The following is a 14,859-nucleotide window of genomic DNA, read 5'->3' on the forward strand; positions in this document are numbered from 1 at the left end:
CCCAGTCCTGTCCAGGAACAGGTTGATGGCAATGAACTAGCTCTAAATGCTAATTCCCCATCAGGATGCAAAATAAGGACTGCAGTGAAGAGTGCGTATGTCAGGTAATATAAATATACACGTCTGTTACTTTCTCCTGCTAGGAACAGACACTATGTGATGCTCATACCCTGGTTGAGGATCTAGCACCTTGTCTCTTGGGCAACAAGCTCTGCGGCTGTATCTCTGAGGTGACACCTTAGAAAGGGGCACAGGATACAGCTTATATTGCCAACTGCATGTGAAACAGATATCCCTTATAGGAGGCTCACAAAATAATGTTCTGATTGGGTTCTTCAGATTAGGAAGTATTTGAAAAATTTACCCTTCGGAATTTAGCATTTCAATACTGAACCATAGTTGGCAGAGGAAAAGGTTCATGAAATGCTGGATCAAGTTTATGCCTCAAACAGCAGCACGTTGGGAGGATAATGGATAACAGTCCATCAGTACGGTTCTTAGTTGCTTTTCTTATTCATCTTCACTAACAAGATTCTGCAAGCATCTCCTTGCATGACATCAGGAGCCTTAAAAATGGAGACGGACATGATTCCAGCTACCAGGCTGGACATCTCTGCTTCAGAGATATCTCATGTTTTAAACAAACATTGCAGCACAGATACTGAGATTTCCTTCCTCTGCCTGCTTGGGGACACACGCTGAGCCGGCTGGCCAGCCACCATGCTTGCTCGAAGGATGCAAAGGGTTTCCTTCAGGCTTTTTATGCCGCTTGCTCCCACTCAGCTCATCAGCTCCCTCCCTAACAGATCATGACGGCATCAAAGACCATCAAGGACTGTTTTCCTGTCTTTACTTCCTTCTGAGCCACAAGGCCTCTTCAGAATAAACACCACAGATTTCAAAATAAAAGAAAGGGTATTTCCATGGCGGTTCTTTCCACACTGATTTAAAATTTGGTCCCTGGGACATTCACCAGCATCCAAACTGGCTTTTCCAGGGGGTAAGTTTCCTTGGCCTAAGGCTGAGGCAGTGCTGTGATGGAATGTGGGCACCACTCTCACGGCGGACCTGAGGCTGAAAGGAGAGGCAGAGGGCACGATGCCCAGGTTGGGCACAGATGAGAGCACTCTTAAAAAAGGCTCCAGCTCAGAGCACCTTCTCATTGAGAAGAGCCCGGGGCAGAACAAGCCTCTTGGAGGATGCACGGCTCCAGCCAAAAGGCAGAGATCTGACACACAAAGGGCTGCTGCGAGCAGGCTCCCACTTCATGGAAAATGGGATGTTGGGGCGAACAAAGACCTTCGGGCTGGGACAGCCACCAACGGGTGCATTCACTCGTCTGCCTCTCGGATCTTCTCCTCTGAGGCTCATCTGGAGGAAAGTGGGGTGTGTATAATGATCCCGAGATGGACGTGAAACTTTCAAAAGCACTAAATCCACACTGGATTTCCCCTCCTATAAATTCTGGATACAAGCCAAGCATATCTTTACTTTTACACTCAAGGAGACAGTCATGCCGTGTCCCCTGCTCTTTCCTGATGTCTTCATGTCTCTTCTAAAACACACTGGCGAAGTGTATTTTGGGGAACTGAAAGAGGAGAAAGATACCTGCACTTTCCACTTTTGTTTTATTTGAAAAACTGAGCTTTGCAAACTTTCTCTATGCAGAGTGACCCTGTAGTCCGGTCCATTTTACCTTTCCTTCCCAACTGCCTGGTTTTCCTGGGAAAAGGAATTGTTATCTTTGACTGCAGAAGCATCCTCTGTCCACTCAGGTAAGCGCATCTGAGATCACCTTTGAAATAACAGGGTACCCTGGGAGAGAGAACTGTGCCTGCTCCCATGTTACATACAGGTAAAGACAACCCCTGAAAGCATGGCTTTGACACAATCCTTTCACATATTCCTTAGCCTTCACAGAAGATCAGGAAAGGGCAGGGCAAACCTTCATTTGGAGGCTCCAGGAGGCCAGCACAGGCCTGACGCAGCCCCTGGGAGAAGGATGAGTCAGAAATAAACAGGCTAAGAGGACCTGGGTGTTTTCTTTCTCCTCATGCCTGTACAGAGAAGAGCAAAAAGCAACAAGGCAGGGAAGACTGGCAAAGCACAGCAGCATGAATGAAGTCCACTCAGAAGGCAACTTTAAAAAAAAAATTTCCTCTTTTTTTTTTTTTTTTTTTTTCCTCAGTTGGATTGCATGAGAAGCACTTGTTCCAAAGAGGCTTGATCAGGGCATGGGGCAGTGCTGCAGCCGCCCACCTCTGCCTCACAAGGCCAGGCTACAGAGCTCCCACAAACAAGCCACAGCCTAGGAACACCTAGAACCCCCTTGGGTGGACCTGATGAGCAGAGGATCCCTTCTGTACTGGTACATCTCCTTCCTTGCGGACTGCAGCAAGAGGCCTCCTATGGCATTTTCTGCAGCTGGAGTCGGAGAGACAAGGCAGACTTCAGAGTGCGGCCACATCCCGGATCCGCAGGTATATCAACAAGTGCCAAGTATGAGTGACAGCCCTGCAATGGCTTTGCAGACTTTCTGGGAAAGAAGAATTCTTGTTCAAACAGTTTTTTTCCTTGAATGCTTTCTCGAAATGGCGGATAAAAGAAAAATGCAGATGTAGGCACCACAAACCAGCTCAGTGAATGGTTTCCTGCAGCATCTAAAACCCACACATATGTGATCAGTAGAGGCTCAGAAGCCAGAGTTTCAACACCTCAGATCTGAGGGGCTGTGGGATCACAACACTGCTATAAATCTACAGATAATTCAGTTGACAAAGTGGAAAGAGGGAGAACAGAGTTCAGCTTAGGATATCTCAAGAAGACTGTTTAAATTTTTCGTGAAATGGAACAGCAAGTTTTCCTTAATCTTGCCTCAAAACTGCTATTGTACAGTATAACTAGAAATAATTTTATTAGCCTCAAATTTTCTTTCAGCTCTGATTTTTTTTATCAGTTTTATAGCTCTGTAATACTATTCTGTACCTGGGTCTAAATGACATGACAATTCAGTGGCCACATGGCACAGAATGAAATCAACCCAAAACCAGGGAATGATGTCTTTGATATCACCATATTGTGATGATTAACAAGAGCAAGAAAAACTACACACACACACACACACACACAAAATCACTTTATCTTCTTTATTAGTGGTGGATGTGCTAATCAAATCATGCAATATTTCTAACCAAGCCTGTTACTGGATCTCATCAAACTAAATGAGCAGAACTTGGATCCAAAGCAAGCTTACAAGAGGGAAGTTCCTTAAGTCAGAATCATCAAGATTTGGCTTCTGGAGCTTTACTTTCTGTTCTGTTGGCTTACGGCATAATAAAAGTACAAATAAGGCAGAACAGAAAGCTTAAAAGGCAATGAGAAGAATAACACAACTTATAAGGCACACTCTGCTCATCTGACAATTCCCAGCATCGTATAAACACCAAAAAGCAATTCAGTCAGTGACCTTTGAAAAACTGGATTCCTTTATCCTGCGTATTCAAGGTCAAAGTTTCACTAGGCTTCAGTCTGCAAGAGTGGCATATTAGCTATTCAGCTGTAACTCCTGTAATGACAGGAGACAGCTGAGATCTGCTCAAATCAAATTACAGCTCTGATTATGCAAAACACTATGGTTCTGCATTGCCTGACACCAAGACTACTTCAGAGTGCAGCTTGAAGATATCTGCTCTAAGATTTCTGAAAACAGGCAATTAAAACAACAAGAGAAAAACTAGTTTATTACTCGACTCATATTTGGTAAAGAATACTTCATGACAAATTATATATACGAATGTGTCAACAGCTGAAAATAAACACTGAGAAGTATTTTGTAAAATATATCTCATACCGTCAGGGAGTTGTTTACAGGACAAAGCATCATCAAGATCTTTGGCAGTTGATGGGTCGATGGTGAAAATGCATTCTTTCCTATCCAAGGAAAAAAGAAGAAAAGAAAAATTTATCTTCCAGTCATGAAGAAGGTATCAAAACACAGAGACCAGCAGAGACATCCAAACAACAACCACCATGTTTTCAGAAGACTCTGTCTGTTGAAACATCTTCCAAACTAATGGAAAAAAAAAGTTTTTAGACAAGTGAATCTCCTTGGTTTTTTTTTTTCTTCTTCATTTTTCTTTTTGGTTTAACTGCTTGCTCCTAACAGCTTTCATATCTCATTACTGATTCTCCTCCACAAAACCTAAACAATTTAGCCCATCAAGTTCACTCCAAAGAAACAAGCAGGAAAAAGTCTTGATGCCCTGCAGCTAGGCTAAAAATAGATTGTTCCTAATTGTAAAGCTAAACGGAACACAAATAACCCCCACCCCCATGCAGAAGAGCAGATATCACAGCATCTAAAGCTCCATGAGCACAGTTAGCACAGAGAGGCAGTGAAACATCTACAAACCAAGCTGAATGATAACAAAAATGAGTGAGAGTTTTGGTTTCAGTAAAGACATCCAAGGGATGCAGTGCTTTATAACATCTATGTTGCCTATTGTGCCCCAAAGGGAAAAGCAGGTTCAATAGGAAACACTATGAAAGTTATAGAAAGAAAGAGCTCCAAATCAGCTAATTAGATCTAGCAAATCAACTGGGTGCTTAGGAAAAGCTGAACACCCTTTCGTATATGCTGTACTAGGTGGTACCTGGAATATGCAGTCCTGCCCTGGGAGGGTTACATACGTATGTCCTGTAGCAGTGGGTGGCAAGGACACCGGGAACATACCAAGATGGACCTCAGATATGGTCTAGAGCCACGTAGATGAGACAAAATAGAGCACCTGACTCAGGAATCATCATGTTTAATAGAGCAGAGCCTGGCACCAGCAGGAGCCAAAACCTGAAGCACTCAACAAATAAAACTTCCTTAACTCCTGCTTTAGGGCCTCCCTTCATCCTGGGCTGCCCCACAGCAACTTCTTGCCTGGGCACCCGGACTACATGTGCAATGTGGGACTGGAGCTGAAGAGCAGTGAAGACAGTAAAGGAATGGGTTTGCTGCTTTCTTTTGCTTTTATCTTAACCTTTAGAATAAGTTCGGGCCCTCCCTAGTTAAAAGATCCCCAAGCACAATGGTACAGGCTGGGGCTGCCAAGGAGGAGATCAGACTGCTGCTTTTCTTCTTGCCGCAGAAAAACTCCTATCACGATGGCAACTCCCTTCGAGAGATATATAATGAAAACATATATTATTTTTCTTACAGCATAACCACCGGTATACTCCTGGAGTAGGAGAGGTGGCAGGGGAAGAATTACAGCAAACTTCTAAAGGAGCAAGTGTCACGTGGAATTAGCAAGTCTTAGTCTTTTTGCATGGGTGCTTGCACAGTGAGAGCAATGTCTCTATCTTCGCAGGCCTATCGCTTTGGTGCTTAAATGCTCTGGGTGGTATCTGTTGGTGTCAGACAGCTGGCAGCATGTATTTATATAATTCCACCAGGCACACTAATAGAGATTTTCAAAGACATAAAAATCAGTAAAGCACTTCACTGCCTTCTGAGACTTTGAAAATCTTTTAGAATATGCTAGCTTTCAGATTGGATAGCAAAGCTGCCTTAATCCCCAGCTGCACGTTAGTTTCTGATCCTTCACATGCATCTAAACAAATTAGAGATTGTGACACTGAGAGATAGAAAATCTTTTCAGCTACACCGGGACTTTGATCTGTTGCTGCCTAGCTATCCAGCACTGGGAATCAACCGATTTTTAAAGGCTTGCAAACATCCTTTACTTCCATAAATATATATTCCTTAAAATTTCACCTAAGGATGGAATTTCAGGATACCTCCACTCCAAGGTACTGTGCAACTTTCTTTAGGGAGCCGTGCGTATGCAGATACGCAGACACCGATACTACAAGCAGTATGGGGGCATGCATGTGTTGATAGACCAGGTCCCACTAACTCACAGGGTAATAAAGGCAACAGCATCCTGCCACTACGACTCCCCCCACCCCACCCCCCAGTCTGGTAAATCTTCCTTTAAGTTACTTAATGTAAAAGAGCAAACAGCACTGAACGGACGCTAATGTCTTGCTTTATCTGACAAGTTAGCAAGAAAAAGGTTAAAGAGCTTCTTCAAAGAGAATGTGGGTTCCTGCGTCAGGGGAATAGATAGCTTATCCCAGATGTTCGGGGCCTGCAACCACAAGCATCTGCCACCCGTTGCGAATCGTAGCTCCAGGCAGTTCAAAAATTAGCAGATTGGTTTCAACGAAGTGCATATTTGCAGTCTGCCCTGGAAAGAAGTGAGCATAAATACACGGGTGCCAAATTCTGAACACATTTATACAATGGCAGCAACTAACAGGCTGCTTTGCTGAGATGTATTTGGCCAGTCAAATCTACTGCAGAGATCAGTGGTGGCCCCAGTTCAGAGAGCCCAAACCTGCGGGGCCGGCGGGGCAGCCCCCAGCCCCACTGGGCAGCGCTCGGTGCACAGCCTGCTGCCCTTCGGGACGCGCTGGCCGGGCTCTGAGCAGCCTCTTAGCATGCAAGCTGCAGGCACAGACACAGCTCGCCGTCTGAGAACCTTAAACTCACAGATGCAAAGCTGAAGAGGGGTCCAGACGAATACTGATTTAGCATTTCTCACCAGCATTTCTATGTGCAGCACAGCTGGGATATGTTTTACCACCAGGCTCAGATCCGCTTCTCCTTTAAAACTACTCAAGGGACTTGGACTTGTAGCTTGTCACAGGCAGTTTATTCTGGGCACAGACTGCAAGGTGAGGTAAGAAAGTCACTGAGCAAGTAACACAAGGAAGGATACTCCCTGGCATAAGGACTCTGCAGAAGTGTTGCAGAGCTGATGGCCAGGTAGTCAATGGGACAAGAGAAGCCGACCTGCAAGCAGAGCTCAAAGTTCATAGCAGTGAGATAAATCCTGGCACGCAGGAGTACACCTCGCTGAAGTTTTTTACGCGAATTCCGCTCACCAGTAATTGCGTTATTAAGTGTGATGAATTATATTTCTGGTTTTCAGTTTTCATTACTGGAGAAGTTTCAGATGGCTATAGGAACCAGGGCTGGCATGTGGGAAAGGAAACAATCCACCAAGTGATGGGACCGCAGCGCTGAGCCCAAGGGCAGCACCCCGCACACGTGCTCCTCCAGGGCAAGGCCTCCGAGGAAGGCATGTTCCCAGCTATCTCCTCCTGCTTTTCCTCCAGCTCTACCGCTATCACCTTTTATCTCCAGCACGCTGCAGAGAGCCGCCTCTCGTCCCAGAGAGAATCGGCGCAAGGCAATGCAAAGCAAGGGAGAAAGGGCTGGGTGCGGGCAGCGCAGCCTGCCCGCTGCTCTGCAAGCTGTCCCCTCCCTCGGCACCTACGCCAGCCGCTCCTGTACAAACCCCAGGGAGGACCCTGGAGGCAGCTGACAAAAACCATCTGGGTGAAGAAATAACATTGCTCCCAGCTATGTGGCAAGTCCGCTCCGTGAAGAGGAAGGAGCCATTCAAATTCCTCCCCTGACCATACTGTCTGGCTGTACAATACCCCAAAGGCTGTGGCAGAAGGCATCTCGGAGAGATCAGACCACACTTCTGACTGCAACCAATAACAAAACCAACCTGCAGCAGGCTGTATGACTAAACCTCAAGGCAACAGTACTTTTTATGCACCTGCTAACAAAGACCTTGCTTAAGCAGAAGCAAATAGCCCAGCTACATGCATGCACATTTGCATTGACCACAGGTAAATACAAATTGGCAGCGCTCTCCAGCTTCTGGAGGGGTGCCAAGGTGACCTCGTGGGTTAAGGAGCTTGATCATCCCCCTCTCCCCCTTCTTTAAAAGCCCCGAAGGAGCCATCTCTCATTGTCATTACACCTAATAAAAATCTGTTTTATGCATTTAAAATTGTCAAAACATACTTTGTAAAAGTAATGAGATGTTCCAAGTCCACTTGTTCCAACATACACACAACTTGGTTAGTTAAAGGAAACCAGTTTAGGAGATACAGACACACGCAGAGTTAAGAGATTTTCTGGTCTTCATGCTGGAAAGGACTAGAGATAAACATGTGCCTTTAAGAACCCCCCAGCCTCCTCACATTGATCAAAACCAAACATTTTGGTATGTAAACTTCAACTTTTTACAGGAGCCTCTTTGCCCAAAACGTGTGTTTAATGCAGGTTTGCAGAGGTGGACCTGCCCTGGCACTGAGTTTCTGTCGATGGAAGAATAAAATCTTTTCTCCCCCCTCCTCATGGCCAGAGGTTTCATGCACCAGCGCGAGGCAATGCCTGCAAGAGTTTTGGAGGATCAGGGGAACGGATCGCACTGAGCGTGGTGGACCTGCAAGCAAGAGTCAGGAAAGCACGTGCCACACACAGACTGCCCAGACCCTGCCAGCCCCAGGCAGTGCCCGGGAGCGCTGACCCAGCTGCCTCTAGCCCCGAGACAGTGACAAGAGCACTGCTAAAACCAAAGCTCTTGTGCTGGCTCCGTCTGCCATCTTGTAAATCAACCACCTGGGAAAAAAAACCTGCAGAATAGAGCACTTAGTTTATTAGACAGTAATGACAGCGTCAACATATACAGGCTGGTATATCAATCCTAATTTAAGGAAAGCTAATTAAGTGCAGTTTCTCTTTGCACAGCTTAAGGAAGACTAATTAAAGCGGACAAGCGTATCTGCAGAGCAGTTAGTCTTTTTACCTTTAACAGGACCTAAAATAAATGGTTAGTGCAGCGGTAGAGGTAAGATAAGTAGTCTGTTGGTGAGCTGGAATTACCGTCGTGGTAATTAAAACGTTCACAGATCACTGGACTGCAACAGCAGTTTGTTTTTCTTTGTGCAAATACGTACATCTACACAAAGGTATTCATGAGACTCACTGGAGAAAATACTGTGCAGTTGGTGCTGCAAGGTTTGGTACAATATTTCAATTTTTGCCAGCTAAACTGTTCAGAATTCAACATATCGGAGTTAGCCATAAAATATAAACACCTATGACACAAGGAGATTAGAAGTCCCAGTGGTCAGGGCTCCATCTTCACTCGAGTGGAAGGCTACTTAGATCAAGATGAAGCATTGCATTTGTAAGCCATGGGCTCAGGCTGTATTAGAGGCAAGGTTTCTTGCATGGCCAGTTATTGGGCAAAGTTTGGGTGCTACCAGTGTGATTTTCTGTAAAGGCAGCTTGGTGTTGCTAATAGAGAAAAGCACCAGTTTGCACACAGTAGACAAAGCAGCACCCTGAAGCCATGCAGATCCTCCTAACACAACTGGACAGCCTTCCCAGCCAGAAGCACACAGATGAGTCAACCCACCAGTGGAGACACGGAGCCCAGATTTTAACCACTCTAACAAATGCCAACAACCGTGAAACAACCATTCAGAGAACTGCATGTACCCGCTAGAGCATCAGAAAACCCTCTGTGAAGCAAGATGATGTCCTTACCAGCTGAAGTGACCTTTTGCGGGAGGCAGAGTCCTAAAGAAGCAAATACAAGCCAGCTATTCAGGAACCAGGGAAAGCAGAGACGGAGGAAGGACATCCCAAGCACCACGAGCACAAGTCAGCTGGGCAGCGTAACTGCGTCCACGTTCCTGCGTGCTGCAGATCCCCTCCGGGCCCTGGCTGCAGGCATCACCAACTGAAGCCACCCGGATTGAAGCCCTAACTTTACCATTTGCCTGAAGTTGGGCTGCTCAGGGCTGAGGTCATGGGTGGAATTTCAACTGCCAAGTCTCACAAAAGAGAGAGAGAGAGCTGGGTCCCTCTGCAAGCAAACCAGAGCACCTAAGGAAGGGGCTGAGCAGGGAACCACCAAAGGTCTCCCAACAGGAGACCCAGGCAAAGGCGCTTGAGTAGAATTAAGGTGCCTGAACTTAACTACCTTATTTACCTCCCCATCCTGACCCTCTCCCAAGGGCAACTTTCAGACTGAGGCAGTCTCCTGCAACATCTATTGGTCATTCATGAAGGCCAACACATCCAAAACAACTACAAAAGAGAACCAAGAACCCACAGCACCCACCAGCATGGAAAAGGTGGCTGAAACCCACTGCCTGTGAATTCCTAGCACAGAAGCACTGCATGACTGAAAATTCAAGCAGCTCAGTGGCTACCCACACACTGACCATGCTGCCCTGCCCCAGGCTCCGTGCTCACAGCCCACAGTCCCTCTAGTCATCCAGCTGCTCCTGGAGCACCAAGCTAAACCTTCTGCAGAAGTGTTAGCCTATTTCCAAAGACCAGACTGCTGCAGCCGGAGGTGAGACAGTAATGAGCATCATTTTGTTTATTAAACTTTAGGCAGTGCGAGCCTTCTTTAAACTTGAGTATGTCAGTGCTAAGACATTTACAGTACGAGTGACTGCATGTCTAGACACTTGCAATGCATTTACATTCTTCTAGGGACTCCTTAGATTGTCCTGTTCTCTCCACTTTGTGAGTACATACAATAGCCTGGTGGGAGTGAAAGCTCAGCCTCCTGGTTTACCCTTATTAACTCCAGCTCAAAGCTGGCATTTTAAAATTAAGCACAGCAAAGGCACTTTTAGAATCTTTAAGCTCTTCAGGTCATTTGTAAGACCCTGCTGAGCTCCATCTTGCAAAAGTTAAACAGACATCATTTCTCAGAGCTGGAAACTGTTGTTTTAATTTGGGAACAGGCATCCTAGAGCTGTCAACTCAGTCCAGTGAACACTACTAACATTTTTTCACACAACAGTCCAATTGTTATGGCAACCACAAAAATCAATCTCGTTCTTCAATCACAAGTAAACCCAGCTCGACCATGGTGTCTGCGCAGGTTTGTTATGAAGTGCCGATAAGCATGGGACCAATTCCACTGATGTTCATCACTCAAATGGGGATGAAGTACTCTTTCTCAGAGAGAAATTTCAGAGAACAATCAGTGCTTGAACATTTTAGAGACTTCAACATCCCACTTCTAAAGACATCTATTACATGTAGTGCTTACCACATTTGTCACACTTGATGCTGGCAGATTGTAGTTAAAACCCCAGAGTGGCTCCTTCCAAGACGGATTCTTAAAAGGAATATATTAAAAAAATATGCATGCAATAGAAGTACCCTGACAAATCTCTGAAGGCACTCTGAATGCCCTATAACACTGACAAAGATACCTGACACATCACAAAACTCCTTTTGCATGGTGCATAAATTTCAAAACAAAATGAAATTATAACATAATTGAAGCAAAAACTGCCCCCTCCGAACACTCATAAGCCCCACAAAAATCCAGCACAGCGTACAATATGCTGAAAGCCCAACTTTCTACATCAAGCCAGTACTGTTCTTTTTAATTTCTCTGTGTTTATGTTTTAGCTGATGTCCTGTTCTGGTTCAGAAAACAGACCTTGGTCCAAGAGAGCAGCTGACAATGAATCCTGATGTATTACACATCTACAACAATAAACATTTACGTTTTCACCAAGGACTGCTTACTGGATTGCTGAACCAGAATCAATTATTCCTTCTATATATTTATGGCCTCCAAGTAAGGAGGAAGATGGAAAAAAGAGCACTGCAGTCTTGTAACATACCTAAATGGCTTGAAAAGCCAACATACACACAAGCAAGACCAGAGTCTCCGAGAGACCAAGTACCAGCAGTATTTCCTACAAGTCATGCTGTAATTGTGCCACAAATATAATGAGGTCTCTGCACCACCACTATCCCACGCAAGAAGGTGGAGTGTAATTGAAAATGCACTTGCATTATATAAACGACTTTAATCATAGATGCACAGAGCTAGAAATGGAAGAGACATTAGGTCATCCAACCCCCATAGGTCAGAGCCGGACTACTCGTGACAATACATTTGCAAGGACTTTCTCCGGTATAGTATTAAGCATCTTTAGTGATGGAGTTTCCAATACTTTCTTTAGCAGTCTAAGCTACAGTCTATTTTCGGTTGGACAGGAAAGGTTTCCTCTTTGTTTTACATTACTTGTCCTCAGAACACCCCTTTCTATCCTCCCACCACCTTAAACGATTCTCATTTTTTCATTTTGGTCCACACAGTTTAACTATCAACTACTGTATCTTTCACAAACTTCTAGTTTCAGTGTTGGCAAATACACATTGAACAGTTAATCCTTCCTTGTAAATCAGCCCTTCATCTCCCAGAATATTTTGTTAGTCTTTTCCAGACTGCCCCACTTCTAATCCATGCTGTGATACCTCCAGTACACCTCCCTGCCTCATACACCTGCATGTGTGCCATCTATATTATGATTTCTTTTTTTTCCTTTTTAGAGAGTGAGGATCTGAGAATAATCTGGGAACGAGGATCCAATCACCCAAAAACTTCAGGGCAGATGGACAGGTCAAAGCATGCTTCAGACCACTCCATCAGAATGGAGCCACAAGGAAAATGTTGTTCCTCGTAACGACCAGCCCGTCCTAGTGATCAGTGATCAGCCTTGAAATCCCACAGCGGGGATATAGTGTCTCACCTGCTCAACAAATTCTGGCTTTCTTCATCTACAGCATCAGAGACAGAAACCTGGGTTGACACCAGGACTTGGATCCTTCATCTCCTATCTACCCCCATGCTATCTGACCTGTAGCGAGAGAAGGGCACCAGCAAAGCATCACGATATCAAGGAAACTGGCAGTATTTGGCACACCTGAACTGGGCCACTTAGCATATATAAAAATGAGAGGATAGGGTGCTTTCTTCTGCTCTTCAAAAGCCCACCTTGTGATCCAGTGGAATCCAATAAGAAATGGACACATTCTCAAATTGATTTAAGATTTTATCCTCCTCTCCCTCTGTTATTCTCTCCATTTCTCTCCATAGAATAGGCAGCCAGGCAGGAACAAGACTGTATGTGTAACAACCTACTCGCAAAAGTTATTATTGTTTTCCACAACTAAACAGATTCTTAACTAAGCAAGCTTAGTTCTGATGGCCTACAAGATGAGAACGCAATAATCCTATCCAGCTATACACCACAGATTCTGCTTGAAGCTGCACTTCCAACGACCACACGCGCCTTCCTGTGAGGAAAAACACCAGTGAAGTTGCCAGTGTGTCTACGTACGCCAGCCGCTGGTAACAACAGCATCTGAGAGCAAAGATCATGCATCATTTTGCACAAAACAGTGTCACCACAACTGCTGTAGATACAGTGTAGTAGAAAATGTTATGAAAATAGAGAGGAGGATCCGAAGAAGCCAACCAGAAGCGAGGAGCTGAATCACATCACTCTGACAGCAGCACTGTATTTATTCAGAGTTTTACTTACTCAGCTAATGGGTGAGGATGGAGCTAATAGGAGCTCTCCTCACTGATCCAAGAAGGATACTGGTCCCCAGACTGCCTGGACAGCAGAAGTACCCAGAGCAGGTACAGCCATCATCACCGTCTTCTGGAATCAATCCTGTTAGAAAGGGACTAGATCTGATATCCTTAGACACCACTGAGTAATCCTTTGTATGCCTTGTACCTCCCTATGGAGAACAGAGCTCAGTGAGAGGGCAGAGATCATAATCTGGCTCTGTTTGTGTCTTCATTCCACGCCAAGATAACAGTCAGGTCTGTAGCAGTGTTGCTTATACATTTGCTAAACAAGTCATTTCTCAGTTTCCATCAGAAACCAGAGCATTTTTACATATCCTATTATAGCTGAGTAAGTCTTGCTCTACTTAACACTAGCTTTTTGTAGTGGAAAATCTCCAGGAAACAAGCTGTTTAATGATGTTTTATCGGACTTGCACTCATTTCTAACTAAAGTCATTCACCTGCCTTGAAAAGACATCTGTTTCAGAGGCTGACTGCCTTCCTCCAACACCCCTTGCACAGCTCAAGGCTGCCATTTTTACCATCACCTCTAATTTTATCAGCCAATAATCTCCTCGGGCATCTACAGCAAAGAGCATGCTGTCAAACCTTTACTATAAGCACTGCTAATCCCTGTTACCAGCTGTAACACTCCTCAAGAAGGAAATAAATAGGGGGCAGAACTGCAGTGCAGGTACTGTCCTGCTGCCAGCGCTTTCCAGTTATACACAGTGCTACAGAGCTTCTCTCCACAGTGGACACAGAGACGCAGCAGAGCACCTCCACTCTTCCTCCCTTATCAGTCAAAGGAAGGATGCTACATTTCTGAATGGGCAGCCAAAATTACAATTTAGCCTTCGATAACTTGGATAGCTTTAGGTCAGTTGCAATTGAGGTCACATGCTGAAATACCAAGATGCAAATTTTAACCAAAAGCTTCATTGCATTAGAGTTCTTTGCCTGCAAGAGCAAAGTTCATTAAGCCTGCCCTGCAAGGAAAGCAAGTGAGCATTAATTGTCTCCTGACAATGCAGTGGATCCTTGCTGTCCCCCAGCCTGATACCCTCCAGGTCTTTTAGCCTCGTGGGAGGAATGGATAGTTATGCTGCCATTCAGAGGGACCTCAGCACAGAAATGGGTTGATGGGAACCTCATGAAGCTCAGAGGGAAGAGCAAAGTCCTGCACATGGGGAGGAATAACCCCGTGCACCAGTACAGGCTGGGGACCAACCAGCTGGAAAGCAGCTTGGTGGAAAAGGACCTGATGGACAAGTTGAACATGAACCAACAACATGCCGTCGTAGTAAAGGTGGCCAACAGCCTCCTGGGCTGCATTAAGAAGAGTGTTGCCAGCAGGTCAAGAGATGCAGTCCTTCAATCCTTCCCCTCTACTTGGCACTGGTGAGACCACAGCTGGAGTGCTGTGTCCAGTTCTGGGCTCCCCAGTACCAGGAAGACATCAACATACTGGTGCAAGTTTGCTGAAGTGCCTCGATAATGGTTAAGGAATTAGAGCATCTGACTTACAAGGAGAGGCTGAGAGAGCTGGAACTGTTCAGCTTCAAGAAGAGAAGGCTCAGGCAGGGAG

At 45.3% G+C, this 14,859-nt stretch overlaps 1 protein-coding gene across 4 annotated transcripts in view; it reads right to left on the minus strand.

Annotated features, from left to right (window-relative positions):
* DIS3L2 (DIS3 like 3'-5' exoribonuclease 2) overlaps positions 1-14,859 on the minus strand; it is a 203,712-nt gene that overhangs the window by 93,168 nt on the left and 95,685 nt on the right. For all 4 annotated transcript variants that reach the window (XM_087740589.1, XM_087740590.1, XM_087740588.1 and 1 more), the window contains exon 11: positions 3,851-3,930. In XM_087740589.1, the coding sequence (XP_087596715.1) occupies positions 3,851-3,930 (80 nt within the window). The remainder of the gene's footprint in view (positions 1-3,850; positions 3,931-14,859) is intronic.

The sequence above is a fragment of the Nipponia nippon genome, unplaced genomic scaffold, assembly GCF_047370975.1.
Source record: "Nipponia nippon isolate SJK-2023a ecotype South Korea unplaced genomic scaffold, ASM4737097v1 scaffold_7, whole genome shotgun sequence".
NCBI lineage: Eukaryota > Metazoa > Chordata > Aves > Pelecaniformes > Threskiornithidae > Nipponia > Nipponia nippon.